Source organism: Mercenaria mercenaria, chromosome 7 (assembly GCF_021730395.1).
Source record: "Mercenaria mercenaria strain notata chromosome 7, MADL_Memer_1, whole genome shotgun sequence".
Taxonomy (NCBI): Eukaryota; Metazoa; Mollusca; class Bivalvia; order Venerida; family Veneridae; genus Mercenaria; species Mercenaria mercenaria.
Window position 1 is genome coordinate 35,824,566 of NC_069367.1, and position 19,038 is coordinate 35,843,603.

A 19,038-nucleotide genomic window follows, 5' to 3' on the forward strand; every position below is an offset into this window, starting at 1 on the left:
TGCACCATCAAAGCTAAAAAGTCGCCATATGACCTAAAATTGTGTCGCTGCGACATTAAACCCAACAAAATAGATAAATAAATGAACACTTCACTTTCATCTCCTAATAATCTATCGTGTTGTAATGCCAACTAAAGTGCATTAAAATATTAGTTGTATTCAGTCAAGTATACTCCAGACGTTTAGACAATATATTCGATTTAACTGGACAATATCTGATTTGTGGTAATCAGGTTTAAGGGATTGTAATTTAAATTATAACGTCTGTAATTATAGTACTTTTAAGATAAAGAAATACTTCTCATGACTAAATAATACAGCTTTTAGGTTTTGAATACCCTAGTCGTTTCGTTAGCCTAGAGCTGTCTGTGTAATATATGAACACATTACGTTTTGTCTAGGAAGCTTGCGAGATGGTTGAGTGCAGAGAAGTGTATTTGACTGATGATGATGCATGCAAATTTGTTTAACGTAAAAGAAACGATGCAAAAGAATGCCTTCCAACTTCATGCATAAAACAGTAAGACTCACGATATTGCGCACGAAACTTTCTCTTTTTTTCCTCGACATTTTTCTCCTGTCTTCTGCAAATCAAGGCAGGAATACTGAACTGGAGATTATGGACCAATATAAATGGTTTTGTAATTTAGAATAGTGTTTGTTTATAATCATGTTGACCAATGAATATTATGATAACGTTAGACACGTAAACGTTAGGTTTATGGAAGTTCAATTTGTGACAACAGTTACATAGTTGCTGCCGTGATTTAATGAGTATAGATATCTAGTTTCTATCTGAATAAAATTATAATATTTTACATTTCTTTTAAGTTATTACTGTACATTAAACGAAAAGGCTGTACTGTTCATTAAAAGATACCTTTACAAGAAAACTTTACAACATGTACCATGTTTGCATTGTATCATCTGGGATTAAAATATTTCTAAATACTTTTTAGGTGACCAGTTCACTTTTGTTTATGATGGTCCTCACTAAAGTTTAAAGCAGTTTGAGTAGCACCACAGAAGTGACAAAAGTCACCCAGAATACAGTTTCGTGTTTAACACATGTGCAGATAAGTAATAAATGCGTCAGTAGATCCTCATGAAGCATTAATCCCAGCCAAATAAAGGTAATAACGGATTCTGTCCGTGAGAAGCAATACAAACCTCATTATCCTCTGGCCTCTTAGCGCCGGCATTTCTCTTATAACCAGACCTTTGTCAAATTTGGCACAGTGCATCACACTGACAGTCCTGTTGTTTTTTTTTTTAAGATTTTATTATTTAAACCACAAAAAAAACTACACAGTCGATACAATCAGAAAGATGTGATACTCGAAATAGCTCTCTGTAAATGCCATAGTTTACTAAACAATAATTACAGCAATGTTTGAGCTTTGGGAACAGAAGGTTTATTGTATAATAAAGGAGGGATAGGTAGAGGAAGTAATAATCAACCTTTCATTACAATGAGTTTACAGTTTACAAAAGCACGAGTGTAATCAAATTACCTTTCATTTGTTCAGTTGTAAAAATGTTATAAAAAGTATAGAAACACCTAGTTTAAAACGGATACTACTCTGGTATGATTGCATATATTCCGTTTGTTGCAGTAAAAGCTAATAAGTTGAGATGAAATTATAGGTAGAAGTGAAAATAGTGTATATTTATTTGATGTACATTAAAAATTTTAAGTTTTTTATCTGGATTAATGTCATGTTTAAAACATTTCGTTTGTTCCAATTAATTATTCGAACCAAACACTATGATTATTATATATGTAACTGCCATTACCACATATCGGTACTCTCTGATTCCACCCTTCCCTCCCATAAAAATTACTCTGGTATTAGGAATTATTCGCAGGAAATTACAATTTGTTCTCTTATTGGGATGGAAGTATGTTGGATATGAACGTGTTCTTAGTCCTAACAACATTATTACATAATTTATTGAAAAATGCTATAGCTGATGTCCAGATATGGGAAATGCAGACATTTCTTATTTCTGTGAATAGTGTCATATATAAATATCTGCAAGTTTTCATCGGTATTCCTTAATGTTAGGAAGATCCCAATTAAAGTACATTTGAGCCGTGCCATGGGAAAACCAACATAGTGCATTTGCGACCAGCATAGATCCAGACCAGCCTACGCATCTGCGCAGTCTGGTCAGGATACATGCTGTTCGCTAACGGTTTCTCTAATTGCAATAGGCTTTGAAAGCGAACAGCATGGATCCTGACCAGACTGCGCGGACGCGCAGGCTGGTCTGGATCTATGCTGGTCGCAAATGCACTATGTTGGTTTTCTCATGGTGCGGCTCAATTTATTAATTTCGTTTTACCTTTTTATGTACCAATATCTTTGCAAACATAACATTTGAAATGTTTACTAAACTTGCCTGTTATGCTACATGATTTGGCATTTAAAAGGGGTACGGTTTTCTAGTCTAAAATGTAAAAACTTCAACCTCGGAAATACATATTATGTAAAGGTTACATTATAGGATAATTCATTTTTCTGGCATCAGTGCATGTGTATACAAATGTACTATGTCGAACAACATACACACTGAATGCAGGCAGTGTTAATTAACAGATGCGTAACCACCAGAAAAAATATCAAATCTAATCCTTATACTGCCAAGTAAACGTGCTTCTGCACCAATTTTTTTTTTCATATTTTTAATGTCCTTGTTCTCCGGCTCGTAAATTTCGAGCAGCTTTTATCAAATTTTAAACCGAAACCATAAATCACCGTTTAGCTAAATTAATAATAAATGATCTAACTAAAAAACATGAGTATTCCGTTCAGAAATAAGACGATTATCGCCATTTTTCGAATATTATTGATACGGTTTCCTACTGAAATCGCTGAAATATCCGCACGGGTACAAAAAGAAATGAAAGGTGTCCTCCGATGTATGAACGTCTAAACCAATCAAAACTGTTTGAATTAATAGATATAAGAATTATTATAAAACGTAGAAAGTCATGATATCTACATAGTACAATGTATAACGGAAATATTACAGTGTAATATATGCTGAAATTTCACAAAGAAAAATATTAAATGCATTGTTCACTGTTTAGATACTAAAATGGATAGATATATAGCTGAAACCATTGAAAAGGTGTGAAAAAGGAAACGGTTTGTTTGACGTATAAGATCATGTATGTTACATGATCACTAGTGGTGTGCGTTGTTTGTTCACCCGGTAGCAGACATTTCAAACTTAGAAACAAGCAAATTGCAACAACATAATCCGATTTATTCCAAACAAATATTGAAATAGTGAACAAAAGCATATACATCTGGTATTAAATTATTTCAAGTTTGATGGAAACAACAGAGTCCTCATGTGATTCTTAATAACATGCTTGACGTGATCAGTTATTCCCTATGACACAATGCAACAAAACGATTAACCAGACAATAAACAGCTTAACAGACTCACGGATACTGATCTTGATTTCGGATAGATTGTTTGCGATTTTATGGGGCAGTTTTTGTTGTTGTTTTTTTTTTTGTGTGTTGTTTTTGCACGTTTACTTCAAATAAAATGTGCAACCATACGATGTTGACTTGTATGCTAGATACATGTACTAAAATCACGAGACGAAGTTTCATGAATACCTTTCATTGCCGTCTGGACATTTTCTGGGCTCAGTTTCTAACGAAATACGTCAAGATAAAATCTAAAACATTGTCTCAACTTATTTCTGCAGCGAGATAACTACTCAGGAATGTGAGCAATGACACCACTGTAAACGCTAGAGGATGAATCAACTGTTACAGTGTTACCTGATTTGAATTTAAGTGACAGGGGCCAGTATTGTGGTCGGGGTATGTTTACTGAATGAAATAGGTTGATGTATTTCGAAGGAGGCATTGCTTTTGTATTTTATGGACCTTTGTTGTCTATGTAACTCAATCAAACCGAGTGTGCTATTATTTTGTTTGGTTGCATTCTACTCTCCAAAAGGAACTCCTTATAGATTTAACTATAAATGGAACTCCTTATAGCTTTAAATATAAATGAAAATGCACGATGAATTCGTTTTGTCAAAGGTAAAAAGGATATTATCGTTAAAAGATGGTACATGTATAATAGGTCGTTTCTCAGTATAATGCCTCACACAGATTGTTTCAAATAATGTGATAACTCATCAATTTAATGATGTTGTTAATTGGTCTCACTGGAATGTCTGTCTTGCCGTAAATTTTATCACGTTTTTCAAACAAAAAAATATACTTTTGTGAACGTGAAGTTTTTAGCCAGTCATTTTGTAATTGTCATAGCTTATATTACAATATATTATGTACCACAACAGCAAACTACATGTTTTATATTACTATAATAAAAAAATCGTTTTATCGACAAAGTAGTTTAGTTTACGATATATTAGGCCTGTAGTTATTACTAATTTTTATAACCGTATTCATGTGTACGATATATGTATAGGGCTCTGTGTCAGAGGTAGTTAATCCTATTCTCCAAGAAAGAAATTAATTTTCTTGTAATGTAATGGGTTACTTCTGAATATTTTGTTCCTCTCTAAAACAAGAATTATTTCGGGATTTTTTGTTATGCTATCAAGTGCCTGTATTCTAAATTTAATCTCCAGATACGTTTTGGCAGATGTCGTAGCTTCAAATGTTATTTTGGAATCACTCCCGCGAACAGTTACATACATGTTTAATCATGTATTACATCTAAGCGTTTGTGGTGCAGATTTTATCTAATCGTTGGTACTTTCATATAGTGTTTGCTAGGCAGAACATATGTGTCTTCGTTTTAATTACCGTCTTCTTTTTCAGGATTCCATCATGCCAATTTTCTGTCATCCAAAGTCCCTGAATCTTGGTAAGTATGTTCTCTTTTCTGGCGTAACACTGCGGGCCGTTTAAGAAAATTGATGTTGAATCAGTGAATGATTAAAAAGCCAGGCATCTACCATGTGCACGTATTTAATTTAATATATCGATAGATTAAGAACCGATGTTAAAGGTTTATAAATAGCGACTCAAAAGAAACTTGCCACAAAGATAAACTATATGCTTAATACGATTTCATGACAGAAAAACAGTAATTAACTAGTCTAAATTACTATAAAATATAACAACGTCTTAATTATAAAAAATTATAAGTCATCCACTAAAACTTTATACAATTTGAGCCGCGCCATGAGAAAACCAACATAGTGCGTTTGCGACCAGCATGCATCCGCGCAGTCTAGTCAGGATCCATGCTGTTCGCTTTCAAAACCTATTGTAATTAGAGAAACCGTTAGCGAACAGCATGGATCCTACCCAGACTGCGCGGATTCGCAGGCTGGTCTAGATCCATGCTGGTCGCAAACGCACTATATTGGTTTTCTCATGGCGCGGCTCATTTGTATTTCGAAATAATAGTTTTTTACATGTAGATACGGGATTGAATTTTTGTTTATTTCAACTTGATTTGTAGCACCACATAACTCGGGCACCCATCCGTTGTGAATGCTTTGATGTTAAAAGCATTTTTAAAGCTGAAAGTCATTCATTACAGTTGCCCATCTAATGGCACAGTTTTTTGCTAAATGTACATCAGTCTGCTTTGAACTTTATGTTATACTGGGAGTCTTGTCTCGCAAACAATTCCTGTTGTATGTCAAATCTCTAATCAACATTACCATACCCACAAGCAATTTTCAAGAGCAACATCATTAAATCTTCTTCGATCTCACATTAGAGTGACATGTTCTGCTTTTAGTAGAAATCCAATCATGTTTTTACTGCAACGCAGCTTTACGCTTCTGCACTTTTATGCATGAATGAAAGTAATTAATTTACAAATGTATGGTAAAATCGCAACGGAAATTTTGAATGAAATAAGCTTTAAATTCATTGATTCCTTCCCGCAAGACCTGAATTTTCTGTTTAAACATTTGACTTTCTTCGTTACTAGTATTAGCAACTCAAAACTCATTTGGCGTCATGCTGTTATTCGGACTAAGCCATTTGATTTCAAGAAATAGAAATAAGACTATTTGTCAATAAACAGTAAGTCACTGTACGGTGAAACTCCTAGAACTTAAAGACTGTGGTCGTGAAAGTATAATTAATACATTTATAAGAAGACTCCTTTGAAGCTAAGAGCACCAAAAAAATCTATTGAACAAATGTTATGAAATGTTCAACGCCTCTGCAGTACCCCCTAGATAAAAACATGTTTCGATCAATTAAAGAATGTATGAACATGCAAACATAAAGCCGGAATTGACATTAACATATTGCTTAAAGGAACACGTGATGTAATCAAAGAGGAAAGCAGACTATGAAAATAAGCAAAAACTGTGCTAATTAATATTACAGTATTTCTCTTACATTTGTAAAGACGATGTAAATGGAGTTCGTTTACAGCTAAGATCACAAGTAACAAGTTATAACCTAATTAATAAAGTAGAATTTTAAAATAAAAATTTTGAAAAATCAAAATCAAGTGATTATTAGATAAGTGATCAATATAAATCAGTGTATCGAACTGATTATTTTCAACAACTGACGGAACTCTTTTATTCAAATTTATTCTAAAATATTTTCAGTATTTTGCTTGAACACATGGTGTAATATGACAAAACCTTCAGCATATAATCTATTCTAGAACTTGTTAAAATGCATTTATTTACTGTGTTACGGAACAAGTGTTCACAATCAAAATATATATAAAGTTGATTTCTTTTGATTTTTTTTTCAGTTTGCTTATTATACTTGGAACAATTGTTGGAGCAGTATTATAGTAAGTATTGAAACCTTTATATACCTATTTGTAGTAACTATTATTTGCTAACTAATATATCCGCAGAAACAACATATATAGGGGCTACAATTCGATTCCGGTCTATATCTCTTTTAGCCCTTGAAAGATTTACATTTCCCAACCCCATTAAAACAATCGGCAGAACATGCAACCCAGGTCAATAAAATCAAGGTCGCACCTAGAGGTACATGTAAAAATCAAATAGCCTAACTTCGTGTCCGCTCCCTATCTTCTAAACCACCTGGAAGATTTTCATAAACCTAACACCAAATATTTACCTTACCTGTACCACGTGCACAATCCAGGCCTATAGATCCAATGTCAAGATCACGCTTAGAGGCCAAAGATCAAATTATGGTCGTTGGGGCATTAATGACGACGTATTGACCAACTTGCGCCATTTCACTTGGTCCTCTGCTGCTCTTTGGGATACTGCAAAATCAAGCCCTGTCCATTCTTTAATATTATACGCCCAGCTTTTCTTTGGTTCTTGTGACATGACCGTACCACTGTAGCTTCCTCCTTTTGATTATTGTCAGTAGATCAAGATGAGGCCCAATAGCTTGTGTTGTTTGTGACCTGATTTCTATATTTGTAACATGGTCCCTGTGTGAAATTCCAAGCAGTCGTCTGTAACATCTCATCTCCGTTGCATTTATTCTTTTTTCTAGTTGAGATTCCAAACTAATTTATACTTAAACATTTTCTTCAAAGCCACACCTTTATCATATGGCAAACAAAACTAATATGAAGTAAGTGGATTTAACAGAAACAATCTAAGATATTTTGGGGAAAGAAAATCTAGTTTTCTAAACACAGGTTTTTATTAAGTTATTTTCCAGTATAACTTCTATAATTCTTGTTTCATGTTGGGGAGGAAGGTTTGCTTTTCTGAAGTGTCATGAAAAGAGGACAGTTTTATATAATGTAACTAATATCTTGTGATATTCATGGCACCTTGACTGTTTTATTCTCGAAACTGTATATATCTCGTAAAAAACAACAAATGAATGCAAAATTGATCAACGCATTGTAATGAAACCCTAACCATTTTGCCATCCAGTCTATTCATGGTGGCCAACCAACGTGACTTTTGGATAAAATGCACACAGAGAAAAACGGTTCATCAGTTCTCACTTCTTTTCTCAAACACTTCGCCGAACTACTTTTCGTAGACTAAGTGTGTAGATAACTACACACTTCGCAGTTCGGCGAAGTGCTGAGAACTGATTGCAGACGTTTTGTGAAGAGGAAAACACTCATTCTGCTTTCTTTGACACGCTTTATCTTATGTTATCCATTAAGTAATAAAGAAAATTTAGGCAAAATGTAACTTGAATCGGGACGTTCTTACTGGTGTATGATATCCAAAAGTCACACGGGTTGGCTACCTTGCTAATGCATGTGATATAAACTATATGTTGAGTCTGTTCTTTGACATTTAAACATTTGAAATATAGCCTGTAAGCTATGTTTTAATTGTCACGAATACTACGCATAATTTTTCCCTAATCTATCATTAAATATAAAATCCTAATAAAATATATTAAACATGACAAATTCTAAAAGCCGACTGTGTATATGCAGAACTGGTTTTGCATTTAAATGTCATGACGTTACAGTCTTATTTTAAAAGTCTTCGTAGTGCACGTACATAAACTAATGTTCATTTACCTTAACTTACGCGGCCTGCTGAGTTTCAAAAACGGATTGGTCCGTCATTCAATTTGAACAATACCATTTATTATTTAAAGGGGTGTTCAATGAAAATTTACTGACTGAATAGCGGACAGTGCAGACCATGATCGTTCTGCACTGATGGTAAAGGCAAAACCACTTGCCGCTAGCAGGCTAAAGGTTAAATGTGAATTATACTCAACCTAATCGACAATACTATTTATACATAGAAAACCTATGTAATTTGTGTATAGATGTTGTGTATAATTGATTATTCTTTGAAATGCTATATTGAAGACCTTTCTACAGTTGTTTTGAAATTATGTCTTACTGATAGAACTTCATTCTACATCTTACAAATTTCTTTTAAGACGAAACGAACCGAATGCATTCACGTTTTCCTCAGGGAGATGCAGTGTTTTTGTATTAAAAATTTTTCTGCTAATACAGCAGTGTCTCTTTTGCTTTTATAAGCGACAAAATGAAACCTTACAAACAATTCATGGACTATTTGTTGATATTCCTTACTTAGAATATTTTCCAGGGACGCTTGTCTTGTTTTCCTGACAACATCAGTTCATCTTCAATTCAACATAACTTGACAGGTCTTGTTTTAAATCTAATTTGAATCCAAGCAAGGTTCGTTTTAGTGTCATTTTCAATCACTATTTGAGCCGCGCCATGAGAAAACCAACATAGTGGCTTTGCGACCAGCATGGATCCAGACCAGCCTGCGCATCCGCGCAGTCTGGTCAGGATCCATGCTGTTCGCTAACAGTTTCTATAATTGCAATAGGTTTTGAAAGCGAACAGCATGGATCCTGACCAGACTGCGCGGATTCCCAGGCTGGTCTGGATCCATACTGGTCGCAAACGCACTATGTTGGTTTTCACATTGCACGGCTCATTTCATTTTAATATGCTAAATGAAATTAATGTGTGCTAACACTTAAACAACCGCATTCTGAAACAGCTGCATTTTTTTTTCAACAGCAGTATAGTGTTTATGCACAGTAGTAACCTATCACAAAATCAAACAGTAATACCTGTTATTGTTGGTATATTGTTGTTGTTTTGCTTTTGGTATTGTTAGTATTTTACAAAACAAATCCAACAGGATAAACCACGTTCCAAACCGCATCTTCCCCTAACCGCAACCCAGCACGCGGACAGACACACAACCAACACACACACTCACACACAAATACACGAGGAAAAAAACAATAAATAAAGGAACACAGTGGGACATATATCGCCTTTGAATGGGCAGTGGAAAAACAGTATAAAACGCGATAAAGTGTCCGGTGTAAGCCTTTCATGTGGCTCCAATGACAGGGTTAAACACATGACTACATTGATAACTATTTTTTAATCAAACGCTCTTGCTGTATCAGTCATGTCGTTGAATGAATGTGTGCCTTCATAAGAAAATAGTGCTTGAAGCAAAATCAGTCTTTTAATTTTATTTCTCTTCTACAATTTGTAGTTTACATTATGCAAGAAAAATAACATATCACTTGATGTAGGTGTAGATGCAATAAGCAGGCACTCGGGTAATATTGTTTAGAAGAATCACTCGGCCTTTTCTTAACCGCACAATGTGTCATGCAGCCTGTGAAATTCTTATCTGATAGGTAGCAATGGACCCAGGTGTGCATTGATATTTTCATTAGAGCTAAATATAGCACGAATCAGCCACCTTTATGAAATATTTTATGTGAAATTGTTTCTTGTACTAATATGAAATAGTATTACGTAGAATACAAACTTAGAACATATTTAACATTGATTTAACAAACGTCATTTACTCACCGAATTACAAATTTCATGTTTTCGATAAAAATATATAAGAAAGAAGGAAAGAAAGAAAGAAAGAATAATTGTTATAGTTTACCTAGGGGTATTCATACTGCGCATGGACATTTTCAAGGGACGCGTGTGTATTTGTCTGTATTAATCTATTTTTGATTTAACATTGAAATGTCATGTCCTGTTTTTAATCGCCTTCAATTCCAATAATGGTCGGCTGCTCTGTAGCTTTTACTAGAAATGCCATTCGTTACTCAATCAATGAAAGCTTAAATTGTCACAATAAATTTCAATAAAGCAAGCACTTTACAAATTTTATTGCTGTTTTCTTCTGCACAATCTCTTTCTGTAGAACGCCAGTCCCACATAACGAAATAAACACAGAATCAGAAGTTTGCTCTATATTTTAACTATTCTAAAGCTGCCACACGCATGTGTGTCTTTATTTCAGATGATAATTTTATACTCGATTGTAAAACGTAATCATCCAAAACATCACGCACATTAAGCACGCAGTCATTTGAAATTCTTAACTCGGTATCTTATGAGGGATATCAGGAAAAAAACACACATTTCTCCCATTCCAAGTTAAATCGAACAATGTGATGTTCCGTAAAACTTCCTGTTAAATATAGTAACGTACTTTGCTCCGTCTTTTTAGACATATAACATGTCGAAACGAATTTAATAAGCCGGTAGTAGGTCAATCAGTGAGTAGAAGACAAAACATTGTCGCTTGACAGGAACTGATTGTGACATTAAGACGTGACTATGCGTTGCAAACTCGTACCTTTTTGTTTTTTAGCATAGTTTTCTTGCATGCTTTATCAAGTGGTATTTGCTGTTTTCATTTGCTTTACAAGCTCGGTATCTTGTTAATAATTCCAGGTACCGACTTTCAAAAATTCCTCAACCTTGCCGTGTGAACGGTTTCTACTGCGAGAATAAGATTTCTGCTATATCTGTGGATTAATATTCTAGGGCAGTCTGTGTTTTTATATTTTCTTGTTAATTTAGTTCATGGAATACATTCATTATTACTGTAATAGATATCGCTTATTATATATGCAAGTGTTAGGGGTCGTGAGGGAAGTTGCACATTTCATAACATCTCATGAAGATACTCAATCAAACCGAGTATCTTTCAATTGCGTTGGTTGTGTTTTATGCTTCCAAGTGATCTTTTCTTAGATGGTATTAACCATCACAACAGCAGTCATAAAGTGCCGTTTGGCGGCTGTAAAAAAACGCTTCATACTTGGAAACATTGTTGTTGCGTTGTTATACTTTCTGGCCCTTTGGGATCATGAATCACATTCATTATTACTATAATAACAATCCGCTTAATCCGGTGCTAGTTGCACACTTTGCAACCACTCATAAACAGACTCAATCGATCCTAGTCTGCTGTAGCTTTGATTATTACGTTATGTGCTTCCAAAGGATCTTTCCACAGATTTTACCAATTCCACAATGATAATTTCACGATTCAAAATAAAAGATATTCAAGCATAGCATTTATTATACAGTATAATCAGTCCGTACCGGGAAACTGATATGAAATTTTATAATGCGTCGAAATATTCTAACTAAGAGACAAGCGCCAATTTATTGCTTTGTTTGATAGTAGCCTGAATAAGAGTGAGAATTTCGTTTATTTTTATTTAATTTAGAAGACAAAAACAATACGGTCATACATTATTTTATTTCCAAGATTTACAAACATGTAAACATCGATATAATATTCATTATGCGAAAAATGTTTGAACACAGACCGTTTTGGCTCGGTATCCTAGTATACTGTTCAGCCTGCAAGGGTCTATGTCTATACCAATGTCGACACATTTTGTGTCGTATTAAGTTATTTATTAAACACAGGCCTTCATATAAAGCAAGAATTAAATCACACCGCAGAAATATAAAATGTCTATTTTGAGGTCTAAGCGCACATATTTACATGTACGAACGGAGAAGAATTTACCTATGGTAAAACCGTATTGGATGAACATAAAATTAAAAACAACCACAAATAACAAATCTAAAATCTCATAAGTTGTGTGCCTAATTGTCCTAACTAGATGCACTATTCCCTTTTCATTTTTTTATTTGATGCGACAAACTGTTTTTCGAGTGTATGTTATGGTCACAGACTTTAAACAATAAAACCGTATAACAATTGCGTCTGTTCCCCGTGTTCTAGTGGTAAGACACTAGACTGTCAATCCAGAGGTACGGTTTTCAGATACATTAATTTCAGAGATGCTCTTGTGTGTTCAGAAGAAAGTTCTTCCCAAGTGAGGGTTTCACATGCGCGTGTATTGGTCAAACAGACCGGGTGCGTTAAAGAACCAGATTGTCTATTCGCAAAGATCAAGTGTATGTGTTACGACAAATATTCCTTGAACTTGCTCCTACTTTCTCTTTCATTTTGTCTAACTTGCAGTTTGATGCACTCTATTTGTCTTTATTTATACAGTAGATGGTATTTAAACAATTGTATTATGTACATGTGTTTAGGGACTCTCGTTAGATATTTCAAGCAATTGCAATAAAACATTTAGAAACATAATATGCAACTGTTTATGGTCTACTTAAGTTTTTAAATATAATTATACCTCCCGTGAAATATTTAGAATGGAAAAAAGGCTTATAACTGTTTGTTTCTATTGAAAAGCGGTTCCAAATGAACAAACGCACATTTGTATGTTAGTGATAACAGAAACACGTGCTATATTCAAATTCGGTTGAGACTGGTATATTTATATAAACGTCTATTATATGCATGTCTAAAACGTTAAAGGTATTTATATAAGTGCTTTCATCGTTTTGTGGATGAACGTTATTTCTTATAATAAGAACTAAACTATTTCATAAAAATGATATGAAAAGAACTAGACGTTGTTACAGGTAACAGAATTACTTTGTAGACGGACAAATTTTATTATGACGTCATTTATTCAATAACAGTATCGTGTTATGCCAGTTTAAACATTTTCCGTCGGAAATGAATTTCTCCCTAGGATTGACAATTCAATGGAACTGCCTAAATACATTTATTTCTGTGAATGTATTGTGACAGTGATCGTTTAAATATTTAATGAACAGAAGAAAATTGACAACCGTTTCGTTAGTAATACAATTATCTGCTGATATATTTAATAATTCTAGTGCGGTATATTTTATTTACTTCTTTAGGTAGACCATGAAGAAACATCTTTGGACTAGATTTTTATCACAAGGCAAACTATCCATTGCCTTCCAAGAATTGCCATTATTCATCAATACACTATCCGTTTCTTCCCATGCAAGTAACAGACTTCAGCACTGACCGAGAATAGAATATGGGATCCCACTCACCTAAGGTCGCCACTCTAAGAGCAAACCAAGCCTGCTATTATTCTGCTTGGTTGCATCCTTTGCTTATAAAGGATCTACTTCAAGATTTTATTAACTATCACATCAGCAATTTTTAAGTGTTGTGTGGCGGCCCGTACTTGGATTCAGTGTTTATATATTTTCTAGTCCTTTGGGATCATTGGGTCTATTCTATAATTGTGTTATAGAGTTCCGCTTAAGCCTGTGTTAGGGGGCGTGAGAGGTAATGCACTTTATATTACGTCTCATGAACAGACTCGGTCAAACCGAGTATGCTTTCAAAGGATCTTCGTACAGATTTTATTAATCGGAAGGAAGTAAACGTTCACCCTACTACATACATAGATGGGACATTCTTATAAGAGGATGTATTTTCTTTTATTTTACTACGTTGCACGTATTTGTCAATGACACAATCGTAGTATCAGTCAGATACTAACACCGTTCCATAGCCTGACATTATCATATAGCAACAAGATTCGTAATAACCATGATCATTACATACATCATGATTCATATGTATATTGATGGTATGACTGTTCAATAAAATTCGATGTTAGATAAATATATTAAATTCGTTGATATTTTGAATATGGTTTTAATTCAGATTTTTAAAGAAACAATTAAATGTAGCTCTTAACAGTCACAAAAATAGATACGGCTTAACTTTTAATACAACGTTTTCATTATATCAAGATTTTCCTGAAACAAAATAAGACACTGAGTGCATGCGTTTTTAGTTCTAAAGGATTGCTTTTGATATAAATTTACACTTTTTCATAGCATACCTTATCTTGCCTTTGTGTGTGGTAGGCATTTACTTGGCGGGGTTATTTTTTATTTACACTGTCTTTCCTTTGACTTGGGGTAAGAGGGAGATTAGGTTCACCACTAACCGATTTAAACTCTACAGTAGCGTTTTAGCCACTAACTGTTCCAAGGCGGTGCCCCACTGTGTTCCTTTATTTGTTCGTTTTGACCTTTCTGTGTTTGCTCTGTGTGTTAGTGTGTGCGTTGGTCGTGTACACGTCCGCATGCTGGGTTATGGGGAGGCTGCGTTAATGGAACGTGCTTTCCCTGTTGGATATTTGTCTTTGTGTTTAGCTTCACAAGACAATACCATTTTATATTATGCATCATTCCAAGTACCAGTGGTGGCAAGATTAACTCTTCAATCAAAATAGGTTTGAATTTAAGAAGATACGATTTTGGTAGCCTAAGGGATATTCCACTGAATAACCATTTCGGGTATCTATTCGTTTTTAGATTTCAATGTTAACTGTTCATGGACCGTTACAGAATATTCGTGATATCTGAGTTAGCAAAACAGAAACAGTTTATTTTAAACATATTGTGCACTTTTGAAAAGAAATATAATTGTTTCATAAGACTAAAATTTTACACGGGGAAAATGGGATTTTGGCCACGAAATTACATACTTTGATTTGAATTTCAAACAGGTCTTACTACATGCAAACCTAATAACGGTTTGAAACCATTATCTTAATCTTTTAAAATTTGCGAAAAACTTTGATTTTATTTGGCAATTTACTTCAATACATCAATTCTACAGGTTTCAATATATTTTCAGCCTTACATTACCTCATGATGACGAAAACCAGCCAACAATGAGTTCAGACCTATTTTTCCTGTATCTGCTACCTCCGTAAGTCTTTTTTCTTTCTTTGGAAGGTTTGCCAGTAAGTAAAACAAATCCTGTAAATGTAACATGTATTTCATTAGATAATTACATAGCAGCGTGGGTGCTCCTTTTACTCTTTATTCGTTTCTATGTATTGTTCGGTATATAAAACTCAGGCGCCAGTGTATGGAAAATATTGACGTTTGTTAACGGGGAATAGAAACGAGTATGTAATAAATATATATATTTCGTTTGCCAATCAGTAAAATCATACACGCGTGTATGACAATTACGTCTTTTTCAGGATCATTCTAGAGTCTGCATACAGCCTACACGACAGAACTTTTTATGACAACGTTGGAACAGTCATGATATACGCAGTGTTAGTGAGTATAAATAAAAAATATAATATATAATGTAATGATACAATGTGAATAATTATTCAAGTCTGCGTATTAATTCAGCATACAGCATTGCACAATAACACGTGTACATTCACGAACAATATAATGATACTTGCAACATGTACAGATACCTTAGTCTTAGAGAATCAGTCAAAAACATTGCGTACCACGACATAACTAGTAAGATGTAAAAAACAGGTAGATACACATTAATATAACCCATAGTGAAAAGTTAATGGGGACTATATTGAATTCACGCAAGTTCGTTCGTCCGTCCCGTTCGTTTGCCCGATTATCATGTTAACTCCATATATTATTTTTATGGAAACTTTTCATAAAACTGGCATCAGCTATTTACCTCACCAAAGATAAAGTGCAGAGCGCACAGTTCAGGACACTAAGTTGCAGGCCAAGGTCATTCTTAGAGTTAAAAATCAAATAGTTTAAATTTATGTCCGCTCCATATCTTCATAACTAATGGGAAGATTTTCATGAAACTAGATTCAATTGTTATTCTCATCAATACAACACGCAGGATACACAAACCAGATCACTAGGTCTAGGGTCAAGGTCACACTTGGGGGTCATAGATAAAGTAGCTAAACTTCTTTTCCGCTCAGTATTTCTAAACTACAGATAAGATATAACTTACATCAATTGTTAACCTTATTCAGACGACGGACATAACGCACAACCAAGATCACTAAAGCGAAGGTCAAGGTCACGTTTGGGGTCAAAGTTGTGTCCTCACACTATCTTCGAAACCACTAGAATTTCATAAACCTAGCATTGGTTGTTAAAGTCATTATTTTACAATACAGTTCATTTTGCCCAACGTCAAGGACACACTTAAAATTTATGCTCGCCCCAGATCTTTTCAGCCATTAGAAGGATTTTCATAAAACTGGCATCAATGCTTTACCTCATCAAGTCCTATTTCTATGTGTTCAACCAATAGGTCAAAGATCATGATCATACTTGAAGGTCAAACGTCTTGATCACAACATTTTACGTCATATGTTTCCAAGCCGCGTCTAAGAGTATTAATTAACTTTTAACACAAGTTTCAGATATATTTCATAAATATCTTTTATAGGGTAATAATACGTTTTCTAGCTTGAGTGTAGACGATATTTAACATTGTATTATTTTGATGAGAAGTGATATAAAGGAATTGAACATGTCTCATTGCTTATTATTACGTGACACAATATATAATTTGCCGGTCCATAGGTCGAGCTGTATAACGGTTTAATATTCAGCATTCTTTTACTTTTACTAGGCTAATAAAACAAAAAATTTAAAATAAAACTGTAAGAAAAAGATTCAGTTGTCATATAATAGAACCTCCTTGGGAATCGAGCAGTATTTGACGTTTTTATTGGAAAGCCATTCAGGTACTGTATGTTATTATCTACCTCCTTAATAGAAATCGGCGTAAAATTGTTTGTTATACGGGCTGGTATATAGTAAAGCACAAAACTTCTACTGGGCCAAAGTCAGATATATGGAAAAAAGAGGATATTCATTTCTGATGTGAAGTAAATACACACTTATTGAATCACTTGCTAGACAAAAGTCAGAACTGTTTACCTTCCGTCCTTCGGACACAGGGTGATTCTTTTGAACTATTGACCAGCAACGCATTCAATTATTGTATAATAGTATTTAAAACACGGTTGTGATGTAATCCTTTGTTAGTTTTGTCCATTATATAGGTTATTGTACCGATACCGTTTTATACACACGATCATTTTACTATACTTGTCAATTATTAACCTGTAACTGTCCATTCTTAAAATAATGGATACTTAAATAATGGACAGGTATAGTATGAGAGGTGTGAGTACATCAACCTATGAAATTCGAAAGTTTCGAAATATAAACTGCAACGTTTTATAGAACTTGTAACTACAATAAAAAAAACCCTGAATAGGAACGTATGACTTTAACCCAAATCGCCCGAAAAATTGCCAGTCAAATGAAAATCAATCAATGTGCCAAAAGTGATTACAGAATGTTAGATTAATTCTTCAACCGTTAGAAAGTAGTAAAGTCCTCTTTGTGTACTCCTAAATCGCAATAGAAAAGTATCGCAGGTATACACCTGGTATGACATTTTCAGTCAAAAATAGATGAAAACGGGCAACGTAATGTAAAAACAAGAGCTGTCGGAGGACAGCAACGCTCGACAATTCAACAGCCTTTTCAACTGAATTAATATTAAAGTCGAAATGGGGACATAAATTTGTAAAATTGCAAAAAGGGTTATGGAACCTGTACAATGCATATCAGCTCATGACAATGGACATTATGGAACCTGTACAATGTATATCAGCTCATGACAATGGGCAATTGTGCAAGTTTCAATCCATTCCCATAAGTTGGTGCTGAGATACCAGCTTACATACAAAAATTTAACCAACAACTGCTTCGTCGAAACAATGGCATAATTTTGTAAAAATGCAAAGTAGAGTTATGGAACCTGAGCACTGCATGTCAGATCATCACAATGAACAAGTGTGTGACGTTTCAATCCATTTCCATTAGTAGGTACTGAAATACCAGCTTACATATAAAACCTGTATAAAAATCACACAAAATAGAGTTATGAAACCTGTGCAGTGTAAGTCAATGTATCACAGTAAATAAGTGTGTGAAGTTTCAATCCATTCCCACAAGTAGTCGCTGAGATACCAGCTTACATACAAAACTTAACCAAATCGGGACGACGACGCGGAAGCATGGATGAAATAAAAAAGTGGAAAACCATAGGTCGCCAAACAAGACATAAACAAAAATGTTGCAGGCTCGGTTTGATTGCGCTTGTTCATGGACGGTAGTAGAAGTGCAGGCTACCGTCCACGCCCTCTAGCCCCGGGTTGAGCAGAACTCAACATGTACACATGTTATAAGTACTAGAATGTAATTTAGAGACATCCGCAGATGTATTTATACGATGGTGCACATGGAACCTTCAATGATGCACAGAGCGCAATTCCATGAAAAGCGGCTTATAGTCCCCAGATAAAATAATGGCTGTGCCCTAAACGAGAAAACAATGGGCAGAATTAAACAAACTGGAGTCCAATAGCTCCACCTATTCTTTTAATAGTCGAGCTAAAACACATAATTTTCCTTTCTTTTTTCAAAAGCTGCAGACCTATCTTTTTCATGCAGTGTTCAATTTTTGCCATAACTGACAATTGCTGCAGTCCTCGTACATTAAATCAGGGCTCATATATTTTGATCTTCTCAGATCGTTCAGCACGACTTTTATTGGTTAAATTTTTGCCATAACTGACATTTGCTGCAGTCCCCGTA

The 19,038-nt window shown here is 34.5% G+C and overlaps 1 protein-coding gene across 4 annotated transcripts in view; it reads left to right on the forward strand.

Annotated features, from left to right (window-relative positions):
* The window catches only part of LOC123554422 (Na(+)/H(+) exchanger beta-like), a 133,787-nt gene that overhangs the window by 80,927 nt on the left and 33,822 nt on the right, over positions 1-19,038 (forward strand). For 3 of the 4 annotated variants that reach the window (XM_045344562.2, XM_045344564.2, XM_053548101.1), the window contains 4 exons: positions 4,827-4,872; positions 6,745-6,786; positions 15,260-15,334; positions 15,615-15,696. In XM_045344562.2, the coding sequence (XP_045200497.2) occupies positions 4,827-4,872; positions 6,745-6,786; positions 15,260-15,334; positions 15,615-15,696 (245 nt within the window). Of the gene's footprint in view, positions 1-4,826; positions 4,873-6,744; positions 6,787-15,259; positions 15,335-15,614; positions 15,697-19,038 lie in introns of those variants that run through there. The other variant, XM_045344566.2, reaches the window with a different exon arrangement.